This window comes from Malaclemys terrapin, chromosome 4 (genome assembly GCF_027887155.1).
Source record: "Malaclemys terrapin pileata isolate rMalTer1 chromosome 4, rMalTer1.hap1, whole genome shotgun sequence".
Taxonomy (NCBI): domain Eukaryota; kingdom Metazoa; phylum Chordata; order Testudines; family Emydidae; genus Malaclemys; species Malaclemys terrapin.
In genome coordinates, this window is record NC_071508.1 from 71,097,588 (window position 1) to 71,123,072 (window position 25,485).

The window sequence follows — 25,485 nt, forward strand, 5'->3', positions numbered from 1 at the left end:
GAACTAGAGGGAGAGAGAAAGCAGGATCTACCAGGAAAATGCAGCGCACCGGTGGCAAAGCACGGAGCACCGGCAGCAAAGCACGGATCGGCTCATAAGCATCCTGGAGCGCCAAGCAGATGCTATCCAGGAGCTTGTAGCCATGCAGAAGGAGCAGTACCGCAAACGTGCCCCCCGCAGCCCTTGTCCCAAAACTCTTTCCCTTGTGCCCCACTGTTACCACCAACCCACTTTCCCCAACTTCCAGGTTCTTCACGCCACCAGCTGTCTCCAATACCAGTATCTTCACCACCCAGCCCTGAAAACCACGACCCTTACCCTCTGCACTCAACCCCCATCACCGTGCAGTATAGCTGCCCTGAAGTGCAGCACTCACTGCACAGCACACCAAACAGGACATACGCGAATCTGTGATTGTACCGTTCCCCACTCCACCCCCTTGCCCTTTCTGATTCCCAAGCAGTTGTGTTTCTTTTCAATAAATGGATTTTCTTGCCAATAAATGGATTTTTTGGCTTTGAAAACCTTCTTTATTATTGCATAAAGTAAAAGATTCCTTAGCCCAGGAAATAAACAGGCACTGCAAGTCTGCTTAGCAAACACTGATTCCTAAAGATTGGAACTACTACACTTCACTCCCATGCGGGACACCAGATATCACTGCTGGTTTTCAGCCTCAAACTGCTCCCTCAAGGCATCCCTAATCCTTGCAGCCCCGCGCTGGGCCCCTGTAATGCCCTGCTCTCTGGCTGTGCAAATTCAGCCTCCAGGTGTTGAACCTCGGAGGTCCATGCCTGAGTGAAGCTTTCACCCTTCCCTTCACAAATATTATGGAGGGTACAGCACGCAGATATAACCGTGGGGATGCTGTGTTCGACCAAGTCCAGCTTCCCATACAGAGATCGTCAGCGGCCCTTTAAACGGCCAAAGGCACATTCCACAGTCATTCGGCACCGGCTCAGCCTGTAGTTGAACCGTTCCTTGCTGCTGTCAAGGCTCCCTGTGTAGGGTTTCATGAGCCACGGCATTAATGGGTAAGCAGGATCTCCAAGGATTAAAATGGGCATTTCAACTCCCTTACTGTGATCTTCCACTCTGGGGAAAAAAGTCCCGGCCTGCAGCTTACTGAACAGCCAAGTGTTCCGAAAGATGCGTGCGTCATGCAGCCTGTCTTAATGTCAGTGAAACGACCACGGTGATCCACAAGCGCCTGGAGAACCATAGAGAAATACCGCTTCCGATTAACGTACTCAGATGCTAGGTGGGGTGGTGCCAGAAAGGAATGTGCGTCCCATCTATCGCCCCTCCACAGTTAGGGAAACCCATTTGTGCAAAGTCATCCACTATGTCCTGCATGTTACCCAGAGTCACGGTTCTTCTGAGTAGGATGCGATTAATGGCCTTGCAAACTTGCATCCACACGATTCCAACGGTCGACTTTCCCACTCCAAACTGGTTTGCGACTGACCGGTAGCTGTCTGGAGTTGCCAGCTTCCAGATTGTAATAGCCACCCGCTTCTCCACTGGCAGGGCAGCTCTCGATCTCGTGTGCTTGCGCCGCAGGGTGGAGGCGAGCTCCTCACACAGTGGCTTTTCTCATCTGAAAGTTCTGCAGCCACTGCTCGTCATCCCAGACTTGCATGACGATGTGATCCCACCACTCAGTGCTTGTTTCCCAAGCCCAGAAGCAGCATTCCATGGTGCTGAGCATGTCCGTGAATGCCACAAGCAATTTTGTGTTGTACGCGTTACGCAGCTCGATAGCATCGTTGGACTCCTCACTCTCACTGTCACTTTGGATCTTCAGGAATAGTTCGACAGCCAAACATGACGTGCTGGCGAGACTCGTCAGCATACGCCTCAGCAGTTCGGGCTCCATTTCCCGCAGACAGATCGCGCTGCACAGAAACCATTGAAAGATGGCGCCAAAGGTGGACGGAAACAAAGGGATTTCTGGGATGCGAAGCGATGCATCACGGGGTGTTGGGACAGGACCCAGAATCCCCCGCACCCATGCCCCCTTCCCACAACCCACGGTGCCAGAATGGGAAGAGGTGCTCTGTGTGATAGCTGCCCATAATGCACCGCTCCCAATGGCGCTGCAATTGCCGCAAATTTGGCCATGACAGTGCGCTGGCAGCTGTCAATATGGACAGACTGCAGCGCTTTCCCTACTCAGCTGTACGAAGACAGGTTTAACTCACAGCGCTGTACAGCTGCAAGTGTCGCCAAGGCCTTAGAGATGCCAAGGGTGTGGGTAGAGCCAAATAATCAATATTAAAACAAGTTAAATAGACAAAACCAGATTTTTCCCTATTATAGGTGTTTACAGTGTTTGTAAACTTTGAGGTTCGCTGATAGTGCTTTTGAATGTGTGGCTCGGAATAATTAAAACTGCAATATATTAAAAGGATTGCATTTTTAAAATGTTTGTATCTTTCTTCTAAACATTATTAGATCTGTCCTGCAGAAGATTAAATAATTATTTTGAATGTCAGCTGAAAAAATCAAAACTGGTTTGCTTTTTAAAAGGTTGACAGTTTTAAAAACATGTAAGCTGTTATCTTAATTGTTGCATAAGCCAGCAATTTGCTTAATTTTTATTCAAGTGTTCCAAGTTATATTCAACTTTGGGCTGAGAAGTGATGAAGCTAGGTATTGGAATGAAAAATAACTTTGTAATTGTGTAATAATCCTGTTGGTCCCAAAGGTTAGATAATTGTTCACAATATCTATTTAAATCCTTTTTGTTGTTAAGAATTCTGTTTGAAGCTTTAAGTGGGGTGTGTCAACCTCTTGGCTCATGATAGTGGGTTTGACTAGTTTGTGACACTAGTAATTTACTACAACCTACTTGCTGCATTCCTATATGCTTAATTATTGACTAATTTATCTTCAGTATTGAGAGATCTCAAAAGAGGCTTTTATTTTAAATGTTTAAGGGGAAAAAAATTAGTTTGATATCCTCATTCCATTCTGAAATCTTCTATTCAGCTTTTTCAAAAAAATTTCCTTTTTACTGTGCACATTTTAAAAAAACCTTGAGATTAAGAAAAAAATTGAATGCAAACATGTTTCACTGTTTTCCACTGTAGGTAGAACTGCTCACCAATGTAAAATTTTAATTTCAAAAAGAAAAAACAGCCTACTCAGCTAATGGTTGAAGTCATATGTTTCCTTCCTCAAAAATTATCTACTTTGAAATGTATTCTGCCCCTTAAGGTAACAGTGTGTAAATTTCTGTAAGTTCTTTTCTGAGAAACACACTTTGTTCTAATCACAGTAATGGATCACAAGATTAAATTGAAAAATAATGGGAAAAGTAAGAGATTTACTGAAGTTCTCCCATCAGCAATAGTGGAGATACACCTCTACCTCGATATAATGCTGTCCTCGGGAGCCAAAAAATCTTACCATGTTATAGGGGAAACCGCGTTATATTGAACTTGCTTTGATCCACCAGAGTGCGCAGCCTCCCCCCACCCCCTCCCCGGAGCACTGCTTTACTGCGTTATATCCGAATTCGTGTTATATCGGGTTGCATTATATCGAGGTAGCGGTGTACTAATTTCTTCTCTCTTATAAAATCAGCAACAACATCATAGGGAGGGAGTGTTGTTTTATACTAGCATTGGAAAATTCTATTGGATAGTGCTACGTAGAGATGTGGCTGTTTACAGTAAAATGATAGCCTGAACAGCTATTTATGCAAATCTGGCATAAACTGCATTTTATTGTTTACCACTTTGTCATGTGTGTTAGAGTTTAGTAGTGCAGATAGGTATGCTTGTTGCATTACCAACGTTTATTCAGACTATAATCCTAGTATTCTCTTTAATGTGCAAGGTGCAAAAATCAATAAACCAATATACTCTGTTTGCATATAGCTATGCAGGCAGAACCAGACTTGTCAGTCACTGATAAGAGAGGGTGTGGCTAGCGACACTGAATAGCCTGCCAGTTTTTCATTCTACCTCTGACTATAAGAAGGTTTGGCAGACCCGTGGCTGCTTAACAAAACAACCAACCAACTTTGGCCATACATTTGCCTTCTGTAGCTGGATTTCTAGTTCTTTCTCAACAACGGGATTTAATGGCCTGTCTGCTGCTGAGACACTATCGGTGCATCCCCTCCTCTCCCACCTTTGTGGAGTACAGTATGGGGTGGTGGGGGGAAGGGGGCGAGGAGATAAAAGACAAGAAAATGGGGAAAACACTGTCTGCTCTACCCCACTTGTGGAATATCGAGATGGGGATCTTTGCATGTTCTGTGATTGGGATACCTGCATTTCTCAGCAGTGCTAGGCATGGCAGGGCGTCTTCATGGACTCCCTCCCCAAAGCTTCTTGAAGGTTAGCTACCCTGCCTGCAGCTTAAATCTTCAGGTGTCTTATTCACAGACCAGATCCCTTTCCCAGCCTGGGTTTACTTCTCCCCCTTTCCCTTTGTCCTTGTTCCTTAGGTGTTTCCAGCAGTCATTCTGGATGGAGATTCAGAGAAGAGTGAACCAAGATCAACTTACTCTCCAGCCTTAAATAAGATTTACATAAGGCAGGAATCTTTTGTTTCCCAGTCTTGACCTCCCCCTCCTTTTAGTGGAAATTTACTAGAAGTCCAAGATGGTGTTTAGTACCAGGTGACATGACCTAGTAGCCTCTCGGGAAGGAGAGAGATTAGTATCTTCCAAGTCTTATTGTTTCTTCCTAATGGCCCATCAAGGCTGATGGTCTGTTGTCTGGTGGGTGTTTCCCAAGTACACACTCAGTTGTAATTGTTACATAGTCAGTATTCATAACTTTAGATACAAAATTGATACATGCATACCAGGTGTATAACTGCTTGGAAAATGGTTCCCAGAGAGTAATCAGTGGTTCACAGTCATGCTGGAAGGACATAACGAGTGGGGTCCCGCAGGGATCTGTTCTGTGTCCAGATCTGTTCAATATCTTCTTCAGTGATGTAGATAATGGCATAGAGAGTACACTTATAAAGTTTGCGGACGATATCAAGCTGGGAGGGGTTGCAAGTGATTTGGAGGATAGGATTAAAATTCAAAATGATCTGGACAAACTGGAGAAATGGTCTGAAGTAAATAGAATGAAATTCAATAAGGACAAATGCCATAGGCGCTGACTATGTGGGTGCTGCGGGGCTGGAGCACCCCTGGGGAAAAATTAGCGGGTGCTCCGCACCCACCAGCAGCCAAGCTCCCCCCACCCCCTCCTTGCCACCACCTCCCCTGAGCGCGCTGCATCCCCGCTCCTCCCCCTCCCAGCGCTTCCCGCCTGCCACCTAACAGCTGTTTGGCGGCGCTTAGGACTTTCCAGGAGGAAGGGGGAGGAGTGGGGATGCGGCGCGCTTGGGGGAGGAGGTGATATAGAGGTGTGGCAGGGAAGGGGGTGGAATTGGGGCAGGGTGAGAGTGGGGCAGGGCCTGGAGCGAGCCGGGGGATCGAGTACCCACAGGGCAGAGGGGAAGTCAGCGCCTATAACAAATGCAAAGTACTCCACTTAGGAAGGAACAATCAGTTGCACACATACAAAATGGAAAATGACTGCCTAGGAAGGAGTACTGCAGAAAGGGATCTGGGGGTCATAGTGGATCACAAGCTAAATATGAGTCAACAGTGTAACGCTGTTGCAAAAAAAGCAAACATCATTCTGGGATGTATTAGGAGGAATATTGTAAGCAAGACACGAGAAGTAATTCTTCCGCTCTACTCCACGCTGATTAGTCCTCAACTGGAGTATTGTGTCTTGTTCTGGGCGCCACATTTCAGGAAAGATGTGGACAAATTGGAGAAAGTGTAGAGAAGAGCTACAAAAATTATCAAAGGTCTCGATAACATGACCTATGAGGGAAGATTGAAAAAATTAGGTTTGTTTAGTCTGGAGAAGAGAAGACTGAGTGTGGACATAAGTTTTCAAGTATGTAAAAGGTTGTTACAAGGAGCACGGAGAAAAATTGTTCTTCTTAACCCCTGAGGATAGGACAAGAAGCAGTGGGCTCAAATTGCAGCAAGAGCAGTTTAGGTTGGACATTAGGAAAAACTTTCTAACTGTCAGAGTGGTTAAGGACTGGAATAAATTGCCTAGGGAGGTGGTGGAATCTCCATCATTAGTGATTTTTAAGAGCAGGTTGGACAAACAGCTGTCAGGGATGGTCTAGATAATACTTAGTCCTGCCTTGAGTGCAGGGGACTGGACCAGATGACCTCTCGAGATCCCTTCCAGTCCTATGATTCTAAATCTGGACCCTAAGCTGTAGGAACCTGGAGAAGCTTTTAGACCCCCTCTCCCTGCATGATAGGGAAAAAAAGATACAAAAGGACTCCTCTGCGGAACAGAACAAATCTTTCTAGATGGCAGTTTGCATTAGGGTTACCATCTTTCAGGTTCCTAAAAAGAGGACATTGCTGGAGAGCATGGAGGGAGTTGAAAAGGGGGGTACAGATTGGAGGAGTGCTGGAAGGGGTATACTCGCCTCACTCTTGAGGTGGGGGGCAGTGCGGTTTGGCTCCCTGTCACGGTTGCAGGGCAGCTGGCCCAGGCTCAAGATGCAACACCAGCTGTCTGTCAGCACCTCCTGTCTCTTCCCCTCCCCAGAAGTCCTGGGAGCCCAGGCTCCCCAAGCTTCCTGCCTCTGGGAAAGATTGATAGAAAATGTAGTTGACTTTCTAAACAAAATTTTTGGAATTCCCGTTCTTCAGGAAACTTCAAAATTTCATTTATCATTCTGTTCCAGACATCTATTTTTTTTTTTTTTTTTTTTTTTTTTGGAAACTTAGAATTTCCTGTGGAATGAGAATTCCAGTTTCCAGCCAACTCTAATAGTTGTAACTTAAAAAGAAGAACAGGAGTACTTGTGGCACCTTAGAGACTAACAAATTTATTAGAGCATAAGCTTTCGTGGACTACAGCCCACTTCTTCGGATGCATATAGAATGGAACATATATTGAGGAGATATATATATACACACATACAGAGAGCATAAACAGGTGGGAGTTGTCTTACCAACTCTGAGAGGCCAATTAATTAAGAGAAAAAAAAAAAACTTTTGAAGTGATAATCAAGCTAGCCCAGTACAGACAGTTTGATAATAAGTGTGAGAATACTTACAAGGGGAGATAGTGTCAATGTTTGTAATGTTTGTAATGGCTCAGCCATTCCCAGTCCTTATTCAAACCGGAGTTGATTGTGTCTAGTTTGCATATCAATTCTAGCTCAGCAGTCTCTCATTGGAGTCTGTTTTTGAAGTTTTTCTGTTGTAATATAGCCACCGGCAGGTCTGTCACTGAATGACCAGACAGGTTAAAGTGTTCTCCCACTGGTTTTTGAGTATTTTGATTCCTGATGTCAGATTTGTGTCCATTAATTCTTTTGCGTAGAGACTGTCCGGTTTGGCCAGTGTACATGGCAGAGGGGCATTGCTGGCACATGATGGCATATATCACATTGGTAGATGTGCAGGTGAACGAGCCCCTGATGGTATGGCTGATGTGATCAGGGGCATGTCATGATTTGCAGTCGAGTTACTCCTTAAGCCACAAAGTGACAGTGAGGAGTCCAACAATGATGTCGACATGCATAACACATATGACATGAAATTGCTTGTGGCATTCACGGATATGCTCACCACCGTGGAACGCCGCTTTTGGGCTCGTGAAACAAGTCTGGGATGATCAGCAGTGGCTGCAGAACTTTCGGATGTGGAAAGCCACTTTTATGGGACTCTGTGCTGAGCTCACCCCCACCCTGTAGCGCAAGGACACGAGATTGAGAGCTGCCCTACTGGTGGAGAAACACGTGGTGATTGCAATCTGGAAGCTGGCTACTCCAGATAGCTACTGATCGGTCGCTAACCAGTTCAGACTGGGCAAATCTACCATTGGAATCGTGTTGATGTAAGTGTGCAGGGCCATTAATCGCATCCTGCTCAGAAGAACCGTGACTCTGGGCAACATGCATGACATTGTGGATGGCTTTGCACAAATGGATTTCCCTAACTGCGGAGGGGCGATAGATGTCGCATCCTGCTCAGAAGAACCGTGACTCTGGGCAACATGCATGACATTGTGGATGGCTTTTCACAAATGGATTTTCCTAACTGCGGAGGGGCAATAGATGGCACACACATTCCAAGTCTGACACCTAGCTTCTGAGTACATAAATCGGAAGGGGTATTTCTCTATGGTTCTCCAGGCACTTGTGGATCACTGTGGGCATTTCATGGACATTATCGCAGGCTGGTCTGGAAAGATGCATGACTCAAGCATCTTTCGGAACACTGGCCTGTTCAGGAAGCTGGAAGCCGGGACTTTCTTCACGGACCAGAAGATCACCGTAGAGTAAGTCGAAATGCCCATTGTGATCCTTTGAGACCTTTAATGCCATGGCTGATGAAACCATACACAGGGAGCCTTGACAGCAGCAAGGAGCAGTTCAGCAACAGGCAGAGTCGATGCAGAATGACTGTGGAGTGTGCTTTTGGTCATTTTTGGCTGCAGGGGCCCCTCTATACTCAACACTGTCCCCACATTTTCCACAGGATGGGTTCGTCCTGGAAGATATCTCGCTGCTGAGTGTGACCTGGGAAGCAAGGGAGGGTGTTCTGCAACAATGCGGCTTCCACCTTGGCCCTTATTTGGTTTGCCTGTGTGCAACAATGGTTCCCCCGCCCCTCACAGCACAGTGGTGTGGATATGTTAGTCTTACTGGGACAAGGAGCACAGTAGCTCTGCCAAGGAACCTGTGCAAGTGGATTGCCTAGCTTCTGCATGAGACCTTTGATGAGATCACTGAGGCCGATTACCGTGATGTGAGAGAGTACATCAACGCCCTATTCCTCATCTATGCATGCACGCAGCCCTAACCCTTTTTTCTGCAGCCCTCCTCACCCCAACAACCCGCACCCAACAACTCCTTTCTCAAAATAAATGCCGCTTACTGGGCACCTCATCTACTGTTTGTTCTTCCGCAAGCACCGTTCACTGCGACTGGCTACTTTCCTCCTGGCTTGAAAACAGCTCCTGGCTGCATGCATCTAGGGAAGTCAGGCCATCCTCTGGCTCTGGGCCCCCTCCTCCTCAGCACCCTCGCTCCCACTTTTCTCCTCCTGCTTTGTTGCACTCTGGGCTGCCATGGCCTCTGAAGTGTCCACGGTGCTCTTCGGAGTGGAGGTGGGGTCGCCTCCAAGTATCTCGTCCAGCTCTTTGTAGAACCAGCAGGTCGAGGGGACAGCACTGGAGCTGCGGTTTGCCTCCTGCGCTTTGTAGTAGGCATTCCGCAGCTCCTTCACTTTAACCTTGCACTGCACTGCGTCCGAGTCATGGCCACTTTCTATCATGGCCCTTGATATCTGCCCGTAGGTATCGTAATTCCTACAGCTGGAGCGCAGCTGGGACTGGACAGCTTCCTCCCCCCAAACACTGATGAGGTCCAGCACCTCGCCATTGCTCCATACTGGGGATTGCCTGGCGCATGGAGGCATGGTCACCTGGAACGATGTGGCGAGCACTCCCTGCTTTGCTGAGCAAACAGGAAGGGGACTTTCAAAATTCCCAGAGAATTTAAAGGGTGGGTCTTACAGTTGGTCACCTGAGGGCAGGCCGGTAGAGTTCAAAGTGATGACCAGAGTGGCTAGAACAGGCATTGTGGGACACTTCCTGGAGGCCGATCAGAGCGCATTAATCGACCAGGGCATCCACACTGGCACTGCGGCACTCCAGCCAGGGTGCAGCAAGCTCTATGCTGCTTGTGGAGGTGGATTACCAGGGGCGCTCCAACCGCAGAGTCTGGGCACTCTACATGCCTTGCCAGTGTGAACACCTCAGAAATTAGGGCACCTGGGGCTGATTTAATGCACTCCAAATTACACTGGCCTTGTCTACACTTGCATGTGTAATCCTCAGTAAACAGTATATTTTGCTAGGCTTGAAAAAATTTTGAGAAAAAAGGAAATAAAAGCATAGACAATTGAAGTGACTTGACTCAGACCACACAAGGAGGAGAATCCATGTCTCTTGACTCCGAGTCATTGAGCCCCATTTCCTGGAAAACATCACCCCTCTTCTAGCACCATCCCCCCCCCCCCCCCTTCCTGGATAAACTTTTTGCTTAGATGAGTTGAATAAAAATAATTGATTACAACTTTACTGAACTACTTACTGTGATAATAATTCATATAATTGGGTTGCACACCTTTTACGATACTGATGTACTGTTGTTTGCTTTATTCCAGGAGTTTGCAGCACTTACTAAAGAGCTTAATGTATGCAGGGAACAGCTCCTTGAAAGGGAAGAAGAAATTGCTGAACTGAAAGCAGAAAGAAATAATACAAGGGTTAGTTATTTGTCTGATCTCTATTGAATATTGCCATCTGTGGCTAGCTTACCACCCAGAGCCGGTCTGTCCCTCTTTCTTGGCAGGCCCTTTAAATTTTTCTGTCTAGCTCCACCCGGAGTGGCTGCAGTATTCTTTGTTTTAAAATGAAATTACCTCAAATACAATACAAGTGTCTCTGCTGGGGTGCTGTCTTCTAGGTCTCACCAACTCAGTACTTGCTCTGCTGGGTTGGGAAGGAGAGGTCAGCAAGCAAACAGTCCTTCCTGGATAATAACATCTCCTCTCACAGTGAGAACAGGGAGCTTTCTGTGCTGTCCCCTACCTACCTGGGTTTTGTCTTGTTTGGTTGGAAGATTGAGTGATTAGGAGACAGGGAGCTACAAAAATCTATGCTACAAAAGTCTTGGCTTCAGGCCTTTAAACAGTCTCTCCAAGACTGTCTTCCCCTGAGACCATTTCCTCTCTCCCCATATCTGCCCCACTTCTCCCCAGGATCTTTGTTCTGTTGAGACTTTTGGAATGGGGAGACACTTGACTCCATCCTGCTCTTTTACTTAAAGGGCCTGTAAACACCATTAAACCATCATTAAGGAAAATATAATTAATTGGAGAATTGAACTTAATATTGAGATTCCCTTCAGACTGTGTATCATGCTCTTATACACCAAGTTGAAACTCAAAGATAAAAATTGGTAAGTTCTTCTTTGAGTATTGTCCATATGGGTTCTCGCTGCTGGTACAATTGTGCCTCATATAAGGAAGTGTCAGTATAGCAGTGTCTTTAGGACTGTGACTGCACCCTGTGTATATTCCACCCAACAGCAGATAAAGGACTGCAGTTCCGACTGCCAGAGGGTTCCTTCATGATAAGGGATTCTGAATTAGCGTAAGATTCTGAAGTAATGGAGTAGAAATGCAGGTCATGGAAATCCATACAGACAGCTTGCGCAACCATGGTTTGAGCAGTTGCTCCCCAACAATTTCTTCATACATTTCCTTTGTACAACCCAGTCCTGGTGATTAGAAAGCAGTTCCCAGACTTGAAATGGACAAGGATCTGAGAAGTCTTATCTAAGCAAAGATTAAAATGAAGCGCTCTCAAACCTGGCATCTTACCTAGAGACTAAGTCTGGGGAAGATTGCTGGGTAAAAGGGTGAACAGTGGTCCATGTTGCACCTCTTCCATTTTGTTAACTTTATACAAAGATATCACTGAAATGTTAAAGGCAAACAAATGAATATATTTAACATTGAACTCAGGAGTCAAAAGTTCAAAGTTCTAAACTCAAACCTAATATTTTTAGAAAGTAAAGTCCTTCTAGTCTGATGTTCAAAACAGGTATAAACATTTTTCTTTATTTACTTTTTTGTTTCTATTTCAGCTGCTATTAGAACATTTGGAATGTCTAGTCTCCAGACATGAGCGGTCCCTTAGAATGACTGTTGTAAAGAGACAGGCTCAGTCTCCAGCAGGAGTGTCTAGTGAAGTTGAAGTTCTCAAAGCACTAAAATCACTATTTGAACATCACAAAGCCCTTGATGAAAAGGTAACGAAGTGTGCCAACTAATGTTTTTCCTCCCTCTTCTCCTCTTCCCTCCCCCATCCCCCCGGCCAAAGTGTGGAACTAATAACTGTCCGAGCAAAAGTTTTCAGAAGTTAGGTTCTCTGATATGCCATGTCTGCTTTAAAAAAATGTACACTAGTGTAACCACACGGATGCAGTTACGTCAGTACAACCTCCTAATGTAGATGTGCCGTACTAAAGCAAAACCAGTGCAACTTAATATAGTAACATACCAATGTAAGCTGCATTAGTGTAAAAAGCCCTGCTTTGTGCTTATGCAACATATCTACATTAGGGGTTTTCACACTTATTTACTTGTATTACAGTAACACATAAAGGGCATCATTGACTAGGTACTGTACACACAAAGTAGAAGTAGAAGACAATGGACAACAGGTGGTTATAACATAGACAGTGGGAGCACAGGGTAACAATGCTGACAGTTGTGGCTAGAGAAGTACGCAGCAGTCGCAGCATACCAGCTGTCTAACCATTGTCAAGTGTTTTGTAGTAGTCATGGCATAGGTGAGTTTTAAGGAGAATAGTGTAGTGTGGCTATGTGGCGTTTTGAAGAGTGCTGTTCCCATGAAAAAGAAATGGCATGGGAGAAAACAAACATGTATGCTGGAAAATTTGACACAGGCAATCAAGGCTGGCATCACTGATGGAGAGAAAATAGAGATCAGTCTGATCTCAGGCCACAATGGGCATTAAAAATGAAAACAAGTAGTTTGTACCTGATGCTGTGGGAAAGGGAAGCCAGTGAAATTATACAAACAAAATGGTAATGTGGTTGACGCAACAAACCAGGAAGACTTTTTTTCAGCAAGAGTTTGAATGAATTTAAGGGAACAGGGACAGGTAAGTTGGCATTTGTCAGTGTTGGAAGAGGAAACTAGGGATGTGAGAGACAGGAGAAAGGGAGATGGTTGTGGATGGCAGTGACATTTTTTAAAAATGGGGTTTGGGTATTCCATTCGGACTGGAGAAAAAGGGTGGAGGGGAGGTTGCTGGGGAGGAACTAGGGGAGGTGGTGATGATGGAGTTGTGGGAGGAGTTGGAGTCAGAGTTGGGGTGGATGTTACCAGATACAAACATAAAAAGGCAAAAGAGGAAGCAGAGGTATGATTTGTGTGTGTAGGAGTGAGGAGGTGGTGGAATGGGACAGGAAGAACAGAAGAGTGAAAAACTGATGGGAGTAACATAGGGAGAGGGTAGAATAGAAGGGGAGATGAAGTAGGGGAAGGGAGAGAAAGAGAGGTAAATGCAATGCAGAGAAATGGTAATGTTAGAGATGAGTGCAAAAAGTGTAAAGTGGTACCAGTAATCAACAGTGCAGTGTAATTACAAGGAATCTACTGATTCCTACTGTCTCTGTTCCTAATCACAATACAAAATTATATAAATAATCAAATGCTCAAGGGACAGTTACTTGAGTATGTAAGTAGTTAAATGAGAGAAATTAGTAGCAGTGTAGTGAGTGGCTCCCTACTTAAGGTGAACAGTTACACCAGACCTAGACAAGGCAGATCAAAGAAGCAGTTAAGTGAACTGGTGAGTGAGTCAGTGAGGAGGTGATAATTACCAGTTCAGTCAGTGCAGTCAACAGGGAAAGAAAAAACATGTTGTGAAGCTGTTATGCCTTTCTGTTTGCTCTACTTGGTTGGAGTTTGAGTGTGCTGCTGCCTCTTGCTTCAAGTGCAAGAGCAGGGAAGATAGGATGGTGGCTGTTCTGGGGCTGGGGGAGTCATGCTGCATCTGGGGAAGATTTAAAGAAGAATAAAATCTCTTTGAGGCGCTTATTTGCACTGGTTTTACACTTGTGTAAATTTTCTTAATGTAGAAAATTCATTCATTCTACCCCTTCATCTGCACATGCTCTTCATTCTTCATCGCCTCCCTTTCATACTTTCACCTGGCTCTTCCTTTCCCTAGTCTACACATCCTTTCCCTTACATTGACAGCATATGTGTGTAATAGAAGAAAAGGAAAAAAGAGGGGAAGATGGTGAAGTAGGGCTAGAAAGGGAGGGACAGGGGAAAAGATCCTCTCTGCCCTCACCCACCCTGGATTTGTTACACAGGAGGAAGCTGGTTAAAGGGGGAGTCCTGGAGCCCCTCAGTTTGCCTGTGCATTGAGCCAGCTATCATAGAGCTCGGCTGTGCAAATGGGCGCAGCTTAAGATGAACCCCACTCCCAACTAGCAGTTTGAGTCCTAAATTTTGTGTCTAATAAAATGCTTATTTCTTATAACTTGCAAATACTATAAATTGAAATCACTAACTTCTTAGATAATACAAACATTACAGGTGTTGAGTCTTCCTTACAAGGGAGAGGTATATTTTAAATACACAGAATTTAGTCTGGTTTTAAAAGGTGGCAGCAAATGGAGTTCACCTGCCCAATGGAGAAGTTCTATCTCCTTGTTAGGTAAAGTGTCAGTCAATGGTTAATCTTAAAACCTTAGTCAGTTTTCCAGAAGTTCCTTTCTCTGATGCATGTTAAAACTTCAGAATTTGATGGTGTAAGTCATTGACACTGATGGAGCAATTAAGCATACGAAATGGGAAGCCATATCTCTAGGCACATAAAAATTTAGTCTTGTGTTCACAGTTGCTCAGTGATAAGATAGCTATAAAATTATGTTATTGATGACTTTATTTTTCAGGTAAGGGAAAGATTACGAGTAGCACTTGAAAGGTGTAGTTTGTTGGAAGAAGAACTAGGTACTACGCATAAAGAGGTAGGTCCCTATAGTAAAATAAAATTTTGGGGGATGTTTGGGTGGAAGAATTTATACCATAGCATCAAATCAGTATTCTTCCAAATATAAGTATATACAAATGATTCTTAAAGTTATTTTCTTTACTTGTAGATTTTTGATTTTAGTTAGATCCCAATTGGATGAGTTTGATTTCACCTTAGTTCTTGTTGATAGAAGTCTGTTTAGGAACTATATGTATGAGCTGATTATTCTGCTGTCTCACAGATAGAATTTTTTCTGGTTTAAGACTAATGGCAGTAGCATAGCAGGCATGGAATAGGTTTTTAGCTGCCTGTACTACATCTTGCCCATGCATACCTACATCAGTCTCGTCTTTAAAGCATTAATAATCTTCTAAATATTAAATCAGTAAAATTCTTACTCATTTGCTTCAAAGTTAGGTCATTGCATTATGTTAGCTATTGCTTATGTGATAAGTGAAATACAAAGTGAAATTGCTACAGTTTTACTTTTGGTTTTAGTTAATGATTCTGAAAGAGCAAAACAATCAGAAAAGAACACTAACTGATGGGGTGCTGGATATAAATCATGATCAGGAAAATACACCAAGCACAAATGGGAAGGTAAGGTTGTTTAACACTGATGGATTTTTTTTGTCATGTATGGGTTGCAATATATGTGCAGTCTTAAGTATATAATTAAAGCACAAGGTAATTATTACAACTTTATTATTGGATAGACTGCACAAACTATCCTTAATTAGCTTTGTTATATTGAAGATATATATTATATTTTAAAGCTCTATGTAGTGTGGAAACTTAAGGTGGTGGGTTTTTTTGTTTTTGTTTTTAATGTAATAGAGATCTTCTGATGGTTCTTCAAGCCACGATGAAGACCTTGCTAAAGTTCTAGAACTCCAAGAAATTATAGACAAGCAGACCAACGAGCAAGGCCAAATGAAGGAACGTCTCACTGCTCTTTCTAGCAGAGTAACAGAGCTGGAAGAAGATCTTGACACAGCTAGAAAAGATTTAATAAAATCAGAAGAAATGAATACAAAGTTGCAAAGAGATGTACGAGAGGTGAGGAATGAACTGTGAAAGTCTAAGCCAGCCGCTAGGGGGGTGTACTAAGCCCTTTTCCTCTCATGGCGATAGATGCTTAAGTCTGGGGTTCATGGAGATGCCATATCAACTTAGCAATCCATCGAGGGAACCCACCACCTGGATTTAGGTGACTAAATCTGGGACTTCGGCACCTAAGTGCCTTTTTGGATCTGGGCCTAACTGATTAGCTCATTCCTGAGTGCTAATTTTCTTGAAGTTGTATCGTTCAATTGTGTATCCTCAAATTTGTGTTTCTATTAATTGTTTGCTAAAGTGGTGGTTACTAATTGATTAGTAGAAGCATTGACATTCTTGTAGGTGTCCTACATTCTGCCCTCTGGGCTGGAAGAAATGTATCCTGCTAACTGTTAGCTAGGGTCTAGACTTAGATGAAGGAAAATTTGGTGTTGCATATATGTAGCTACCCCAGGGGAAAAAAAAGATGTGGAATTTATCCATTCTTGCTTCAGAATAGATGTGCTACCGAACATTCATGAATGTACAAACGTGATAAACATTGCTTGATCTGTAAATGCTCTAAGGGCAAGGCTACTCTAGGAATAAGAATAAAATGTAGATACCCTAACTTTTGTCAATTCTTTTTTCCTTAAGATAACTATAACAAATTGTTTTTAAAATGCCTAATATCTACAGTATAAAACACTTCGTATTTTCAAAGATTTCAAAGTACAGAACATAATCCTCACAGTGGCTTTGATATGTGGAACTTCGTGTAATAAGACCCACTGTTCTAAAGGTGATTTAAGGTGTACTTAAAAGAAGCTGGGAGATAACATTCAACGATTTTTTAAAAGAAATTTTAGTCTGGAAATGTAAGTAGTGCAGTACACTATGCAAAAATGGACAATCTGGAAAAGATGTCAAAGCCTAACCCCAAATATTCAAACTTGAGTGCCTAAAGTTAGGCTCTTAAATCCATATCTAGGTACCTAAATAAAGATCCTGATTTTAAAGATACTGAGTTTCTGCAGCACACCTGAACTTTAGTGGGATTTATGAGTACACAAAACCTTTGAAAATAGGACACTTTTGTATTGAATGACTGAATATGAGTTTAAGAGCTGAACTTAAGGCTCCCAAGTTAAAAAAAAAAAACTTCAGTGCGTAAGTTCACTCTAACACACTATAAGGAAAACTACTATTATATTGTAATAATTCTGAGGTAAATAATAATTAAGCATTCTGTAACTCACTACTTTATGCTCGTCCTTTTTTTTAATTTTATTTTAAAGTGAGTTTGTAATTTAATAACACAATTCTTCTAAGTAAATATCTCAACACTTTATACTTTTTGCTGTAGGAATGAGAAAGTATGTTTGATACTGTTTTAGCCTAGATTATTAAATAAATAATTCACAGCTTTTAGTGACTAAATGTAATTTCTTTTATTCTGACAACTGTTTCTCATAACATAGGCCATGGCCCAAAAGGAAGACATGGAAGAGAGAATTACAACTCTTGAAAAACGCTACCTCGCCGCACAGCGTGAAGCTACGTCTGTGCATGACCTCAATGATAAACTTGAAAATGAAATTGCTAATAAAGACTCCATGCACCGACAAGTAATAATTTTTATTAAAATAAAATATTAAGAAAATTCTGTTGAATATATTGCTGATGAAGATGGTAATATTTAAACTATAGTAGTACCCAGTGTGTGCTAAGGCACTTACTTTTTAGCTGAAGAATATTACGATATCTTACGAGCAGTCATACTTTAAAAATAAGTCTAATGTGCTGTGGTTACCTATGAAGGCTGAGGTCAAAGTTAAGGTAGTATTTAGATTGTGTTTCTTTGAAGAATTAGAATTCCAATTTTATGTTGGAAATGAAAATAATTTGTTGTGGAGGTGAGGAGTCTGTGTATCTGGGTATGATTGTTAGTGAAAAGTGTTAATTAATGTTCACCTGGAGGAGGATGTAATTCTAACAGGAGACTTTTGAATTATAGCTGTGTTGGAATTAGTGGAGTATATTATGTTAAAACTTTGCCGATAATTTTCCCCCTTTTATTAACCTCCCCTCTAATCTCTTATACTTGTTCACCTCCATCTCTGTCTCTGTTCTCCGGACCACCCTAGGCTTGATCCCTTTCTCTACCTCCTCTTCATGTACTGCAGCTTCCCTCATGCCCCTGGACTCCATGGCTTTCTGGAATAACTTTGAGCTCCATTTTTTATAAAATGTTTGAAAGTTTAACAGGACAGGAGAGGTGTGGGGTAGAGATAGAAGAGGAGAGCCCCACTGATTAATCCTAATGTTTGGCTGTTTACTCCTTTACCTGTCCCCCACAATGACTAGTCTGCATCCCTTATTTCTGGTGTAGAGCCTCTATAAACCTTTCATCCTTACTGCCTCTAGGCATGCATGCCTCTAACCGAGTGGTCCCCAAACTTTTCACATCGTGCCCCCACTTAGCCCTGCCCATGCTCTCCCCTTCCCCCCCCCCCCCCCCCGGGAGCTGGGGCAAGGCTGGGGCTGGAGTCACGGCTGGGCACCAGGGGCCGAGGCTGGGGCTACAGGTGGAGGCGGGGCTGGGAGCAGAGCTGAGGGTGGGGCACATAAGAACGGCTGTACTGGGTCAGACCAAAGGTCCATGTAGCCCAGTATCCTGTTACCAACAGTGGCCAATGCCAGGTACCCCAGAGGGAGTGAACCGAACAGGTAATCTCTCTCCTGCCATCCATCTCCACCCTCTGACAAAAAGAATCTAGGGACACCATTCCTTACCCATCGTGGCTAATAGCCATTAATGGACTTAACCTCCATGAATTTATCCAGTTCTCTTTTAAACGCTGTTCTAGTCCTAACCTTCACAACCTCCTCAGGTAAGGAGTTCCACAAGTTGACTGTGCGCTATATGAAGAAGAACTTCCTTTTATTTGTTTTAAACCTGCTGCCTATTAATTTCATTTGGTGACCCTTAGTTCTTGTATTATGGGAATAAGTAAATAACTTTTCCTTATCTACTTTCTCCACATCACTCATAATTTTATATACCTCTATCATATCCCCCCTTAGTCTCCTCTTTTCCAAGCTGAAGAGTCCTAGCCTCTTTAATCTCTCCTCATATGGGACCCTTTCCAAACCCCTAATCATTTTAGTTGCCCTTCTCTGAACCTTTTCTAGTGCCAGTATAACTTTTTTTGAGATGAGGAGACCACATCTGTACGCAGTATTCAAGATGTGGGCGTCCCATCGATTTATATAAGGGCAATAATATATTCTCGTTCTTATTCTCTATCCCCTTTTTAATGATTCCTAAGATCCTGTTTGCTTTTTTGACCGCCTGTGCACACTCCGTTGACATCTTCAGAGAACTATCCACGATGACTCCAAGATCTTTTTCCTGATTTGTTGTAGCTAAATTAGCCCCCATCATATTGTATGTATAGTTGGGGTTATTTTTTCCAATGTGCATTACTTTACATTTATCCACATTAAATTTCATTTGCCATTTTGTTGCTCAATCACTTAGTTTTTTGAGATCTTTTTGAAGTTCTTCACAGTCTGATTTGGTCTTAACTATCTTGAGCAATTTAGTATCATCTGCAAACTTTGCCACCTCACTTTTTACCCCTTTCTCCTGATCATTTATGAATAAGTTGAATAGGATTGGTCCTAGGACTGACCCTTGGGGAACACCACTAGTTACCCCTCTCCATTCTGAGAATTTACCATTAATCCCTACCCTTTGTTCCCTGTCTTTTAACCAGTTCTCAATCCATGAAAGGACCTTCCCTTTTATCTCATGACAACTTAATTTATGTTGTAATTTACAGCCCGAGTCTGGGAGTGACGCTGTGGCCATGCCAGTGGCCAAGGCTGGGGCCAGACCTGGGGGCAGAGCAGGGCTGGATGGTGCTCCCTTCCTGCCCCCCCGTTGGGGCTGGCCTGGGCCCTGTCATGCCCCCCTGAATGTTTCTTCTTGTCCCCCTAGAGGGGCTCATCCCACAGTTTGGGGACCACTGCTCTAACCTATCAATTGCCTCCCGCAGGTTTGCTCAGTCTGTCATACCAGGACTCCCTCTGAACCTTAGCAGAGAGACAGCACAATAGGATGAGCAGCTGGCTGATGGCTCTAGCTAGGGGTCTAGGAAGGGAAGCAGTTAGGTGAGTGGGGCTATCTGGAAGAGAGGACAGAATGAAGGAAAGTGGACTGCCTGGAGATTGAGAAAGTGGGTAGGGAGCAGGGGCTTGAACACAGAACAAGCAGTGAAGTGCCTAAGCTTTGTAGTTTTACTTGTCTTTGATAGGAACCATTTCTGTTTTTGAATAAATTTTATCCATCTCTTTCCTTTGGCTTAGACAGAAACAGTTGAACCAAATAATGCTCATCACTTTCTTATTTATTTATTTTATTGAAAAAAGAAAACTGGTTAATGCCTGAGATTTTTGTGTACAACTAAATTAATTTAAACTTTGAAGGGTTATATATCAGTCACTTGTTAGCTAGTAGGAACAGAAGGAAATATCGAGTCATTTTTAACCTTAACTTTTAAAATACTTAACACATTTACTTTTAACTTTGCTAGAAAAATAAGTGCTAAATTTAGTGCTCATATAAATAATTTTACTTAAATAGAAAAGGAATTTGAGCTCCACTATAATTGCAAACCTCCGCATAACCTTAAAATTGGAGCCGTTAGCAATGCCTCCATGATAGTTCATATGCTGTGGCTGTGTTTATGAAGGAATTCAATTTTTAGTGCAGTGAAATAGCACTTTTATGTGACACACTTAATTTTAAAAGTTAGTTTGGAAAGCTGCTTTTCTTCTTTTTGTGTTTGGAAAGTAAAATCAGTGCTGGAAAATTGTTTTCCATAAGTCTAATAAAGGAAGCTGTCTGTCTCGCTACTCCAGTATTTGATAAAGGAACAAGTAGCTACCATTTTAGTTGTAAATGGTGACTGTTGCATTCTTGATCTTTAGAGTGAAGATAAGAACCGACAGTTGCAAGAACGACTGGAACTGGCTGAGCAAAAGTTGCAGCAAACTTTGAGAAAAGCTGAGACTTTGCCTGAGGTGGAGGCTGAACTGGCACAGAGAGTTGCAGCACTTTCAAAGGTGGGGACAGTAGTTCACTGCATTGTGAGAGAGTCTTTTCTGTGGTTATTCCAACTATAGCAATTCTGTTCTGTCTTTTTTCACTGATTTTCCAAACAGAATCAGTAAAATGTTTTCTATATTCTGTGCTTTCCATTTATTCATTCTCCTAATTATCTAGCATACGTTCAAAATATTTAAATTCTAATGACTTCCTCTTTCTGTATTTCTATTATTGGGAGTTTGCTTTAGCAGCTCTTGTATCAGCTTTGTGTGTTGCATTGTGAAAAGTGTTTCCTTTCCCTTTGCTGTTTGAATTACTGTTTTTGTTACTGTATAGAACTGCTTTAGTCCAGAAAGAATGTGTTGGGAGTCATTTAATACAATCAGCAATTTATGTCTTGGCAGGGAAGAAGACAATTTCTTCCTTTTTTTTAAACTAAGGCCATGTCTGCACTACAGCACTGCTGCTATGCCACTGTAGCGCCATCATGTAGATGCTTCCTCAGCAACAGAAGGGGTTTTTCCATCACTGTAGGTAATCCACCTCTCTGACCAGAGATAGGCAGATTAACGGAAGAATTCTTCTGTTGACTTATCCACATCGACACTGAAGGTTAGGTGGGCATAGCTGTGGTGCTCAAGGGTGTGAACTTGTCACACCCCGGAGTAGTGTATCTTTTGACCTAACTTTTAGGTATAGACAAGGCCTAAGGAAGGATTGAGCTGAAGCTTTTAAGTAATGGGCAATCAAATTTCAGCTTGCATTATATGTCCTTAAATGGCTGCAGGGAGAATAGTAGTTTATAGTGTGAAGTAATAGTATATCTAGTAGCTATACATGGACTTCTTAAGTGTCTTTAAAGTCTTGTTTTCATTTTTTTTTTATCTTTCCTATCCCTTTATTGGCTCTGTAGTCTGACCCTTTGTCTTCTGGGAACTCTGCTGCTAAAGAGGCTAAACTGTTGGAACTTGCCTCCAAGTTTAGGAAGGTAGAATTTGTACATCGGTCCTTGTTTCTGCTTGCTGCTTTCTGCTTTTCATGATTATTAACATAGGCAAATGGGGATGAGGGTAGAGAGGAAATCCTGTGATGGGATTTATACATTTATTGCACTGTGGAAGTTTGAATGTAAATTTTCCTGGTGAGCAGTGAGTTGTCAGCAATGGTTGAACCATGAAATTCTGGTGTGGGAGGATTAATTGATCATCATTTAACGTAATGAGGATTCTTAGGTTCTGATAGTAAGCTGTTTTGCACTGCATATGGACAAAAATAGCAGTTTGCACACAAAAGCATGTTATGCTTCTTGCTAGCACATCAGTTTACAGTACATACTTAAAGACTTAAATACTAGTTCTAGTTTGTTTTCAAATTGACAGGCTGAGGAGAGACATGGCAACATTGAAGAACGGTTACGACAGATGGAAGCACAATTGGAGGAAAAGAATCAGGAATTGCAAAGGGTATTACAAAAATATTTTTTGGTATAGAAATCAAACTGAAAAGTAAAACTATTATCCCTTGCATGGTAGCCGGTGGTTGAGCTAGGCCTTCCCTTCTATGTCCCACCTCTAATGTGGTGCTAAAAATTGAGGCGAGTTTTGGGGATTTATGATGTTTGTTAGTTGTTGCTCTTAATTAAAGTTAGTGAACTTAATTGTGAGCTTTGAGTTTCCAGCTGAAATTTGAAATAAAATGTTTAAAAGTATCTGTCTACCACACTTTTATTCTAATTAGATCTCCCTTCTCACACAAAAGAAAAAATCTTCTGTAGACATACTGAGTCAGCTGGCCTTGGAGTTCGCTCTGCAGGCTTTGAAATCTACTCAGTCATTAGACTGTAAACTCACACTTGGAAGCCTGTGAATCTAGTACTTCTGATTATCTGAAGGTTTTGGGTATCCCTGAAGGCCTTTGGATGATCAAGGTATCTGGATTAATTCTGAACCTTTGAGAAAAGTGTCTTTCGTTGGAGAAAATAAGGAGTTTGAGTGTGGTGAGCCTTACAGTTTTCACAATCTGGAGATCTTTCTAAATAATACTTTTCAAATGTTTCGTAGGACAGACAACATCAACAGCTTTGAATTAATTATACTTTTAATGCTTCCTAAATAACTTAGGCTAGACAAAGAGAGAAGATGAATGAAGAACATAATAAACGTTTATCAGATACTGTTGATAAACTTCTGTCTGAATCCAATGAAAGACTTCAGCTTCATCTCAAGGAAAGGATGGCTGCTCTGGAAGATAAGGTAGAAAATAATTTAATGTGATGAAAGTAGCTTAAAAAATAATGAAATGTTTAGCAATATGCTTGTTACCCATTTTACAATACATATATAATTTATTCTTGTAACTTTAGTAGTTAAATAATGTATCTTTTACCATAAATAACTTCGATTTAGAGACACTATCAGCATGACTTTTTGAAAATAGCTGATTCTTAGAAAACTAAGCCAATTTATCAAGAGAGTGCTTTCTGTGTCCTAAACTTAATTCTTTGGGGGTGGGAGGGAATTCCTTAAATTTGTTTTTTGTAAGGATTTTTATGCTTTCCTATTGATGATTGGTGTTGACTGTATAAACGTGTTTGCTTTGGGTCATACAAGAACTTTGTTGCGGAGTCAGGAACAGAACACAGATCTTGAGTCCCATTCTTCTCGTATATCTTTTGCCCCACTCCTCCTTTTCTATCTAGTCCAGTGTTTCCTGAATAATGGTGATAATCTTGTCAGCTAGAGAAATATCATCTTTCCCTCACAGGAAATGTCTACTTGACTATAAAAATGGTTACTGGACCAAGGAGTTTTTCTGTGATCAATTATTGCACACTTCAGTCCCCTGTCCAAGGTTCTGTTCTTTGCCCTCCTAATTCAGTTCCTCTTCCAGCTTGTGATATCTTGCAGCCTGCATGGACTTTCACTTATTGGCTCACTTTCATCTGTAGTTCTTCAGAGATTCTTCTTTGAGGTAGCACTGCATTTCTTCAGTAGGATGAAAGAATCCTTAAAGGAAAACAAGGAAGTTCCTTCTGTGGTAGCATTTTCTCCTTTTGTTCAATGATCATTTCAGTTTGCATTCCCCCATATTGAAGATGTAGATTCGAGTCTTTTGGAATACAGTACTCACCTGGGAAAAATTGTCAGTAAAAGTTAAATGGCCTCTCAAGACTTCAACATGCTGGCATATTTTATGATTCATCTGAATTTTCAGAGGCACTTGTTTTTGTTGTGACCAGCAAGTGGTCTGTCACCAGCACCCCAGCTGAGTTTCTGACAATACTATTCCAGGGCTCTAGAGGCAGATGGCTTCTTTGCTGCAATCCCAAGAGAGCTGGACTTTTGCTTTCCTCTCTGCTTTTGTTCTCAAAGGGAACTAAGGAAAATCAGGCATGACTTAATAAAACTCTACTGTGTTCCTGTTGGCCCTTGTTCTGGGACTTAATGAATTAAGTGCTTAAAGTTAGGCTCCCTAAGTCTGAAATATTTGGCCTTTGACTTCAACATAGTGAGGAAGCAAGATACAAAGCACTGACCTACCCCCAGCACCAGTGAATATATTTTATGCACTCTGTCACAGTGCCAATCTGTTTGGGCTAACCATGGTACAAAACCTCTTTCTGGAATAAGACTGACTGAACTCTCTCTAAGTTTGAGATATTATTCATGAAGTAAAAAGACATTTTTAGATATACTTCACTGTTAGTACTGATGCTCAGAAAGGTACTGTTACTTTTCTGCGTAAGTGTATGATTAATAGGAAACCAACAAAAATGTATAGTTGAATAGAATCTCATTTGTCTCTATCCAGGTCATTAAGCTTTTCTCCCCAGAATATCCTATATTGTAGCTTCCAGTGTTTCAAAACTGAGTTAAGATGCAAACAATTAAAAACAAGAACTTTCAAGATAGTGTGTAACCAGTTTGGGCGGGGGAGGAGAAAATGAGTCAAAAGGTTATAAACTTCCTAAAACAACTTCCCTTTTGCAGTGATAATGCCATTTTCATTATTATTGTATACTACAATCACATACATTATTGGAGATCTTGTACTTCAGCTGAAGGAAGCCAGATGCTTTGGTGGTGGTTATTTTTGTAGCTGACAGACAACTTTCGTAGTCTGAGTATGGGAGTCAGTTTGAGCATGATTGTAGTAGTTAGTTATTGTATAAAATTTGTATATTTATAGTACAGATATTGATAAACTGCCATATGATAACTATGCAAATCCCTGCACTCTTGCTAATGAGAACTATGAGAATACCGGAGTTTACAATACTGTATAGCTGACAAATTACTGTATGATGGTTATGCAAATCAGACAGATAAAACCAGTATTAAGGGAATCTAATGACCAGGAAAGATTATACATCAGTAACTGTACCACAATCCTGCTTTGATTAAAATTATATCTGTCTGCTACTTAGAATAACTTTGTCAAAAGGAAACTAGCAAACAGATAAAACCACGGTTTATAGTAGAGCCCTGCAAAGATACAAAATTTATATCTGCATCCAATCCACAAATGGTCCGTGGATTTGTAGGGCTCTAATTATTAGTAGTAACTGTTTAGTGTTCTGCTAACTTTTATCACTAGTAATTTAATCATATAGAGGATCACAGATCCAGAAGTCTGAATCTATTTTAATTATATTAAAAAAATAACAGTAGTAG

The 25,485-nt window shown here is 42.0% G+C and overlaps 1 protein-coding gene across 6 annotated transcripts in view; it reads left to right on the forward strand.

Moving 5' to 3' along the window:
- The window catches only part of PPFIA1 (PTPRF interacting protein alpha 1), a 93,768-nt gene that overhangs the window by 26,528 nt on the left and 41,755 nt on the right, over window positions 1-25,485 (forward strand). For 3 of the 6 annotated variants that reach the window (XM_054025723.1, XM_054025725.1, XM_054025727.1), the window contains exons 3-12: window positions 10,241-10,342; window positions 11,728-11,892; window positions 14,579-14,653; window positions 15,157-15,258; window positions 15,496-15,717; window positions 17,178-17,324; window positions 20,695-20,829; window positions 21,726-21,800; window positions 22,192-22,275; window positions 22,933-23,064. In XM_054025723.1, coding sequence (XP_053881698.1) covers window positions 10,241-10,342; window positions 11,728-11,892; window positions 14,579-14,653; window positions 15,157-15,258; window positions 15,496-15,717; window positions 17,178-17,324; window positions 20,695-20,829; window positions 21,726-21,800; window positions 22,192-22,275; window positions 22,933-23,064 — 1,239 coding nt within the window. The remainder of the gene's footprint in view (window positions 1-10,240; window positions 10,343-11,727; window positions 11,893-14,578; window positions 14,654-15,156; window positions 15,259-15,495; window positions 15,718-17,177; window positions 17,325-20,694; window positions 20,830-21,725; window positions 21,801-22,191; window positions 22,276-22,932; window positions 23,065-25,485) is intronic. The other 3 variants (XM_054025726.1, XM_054025729.1, XM_054025728.1) reach the window with 1 other exon arrangement.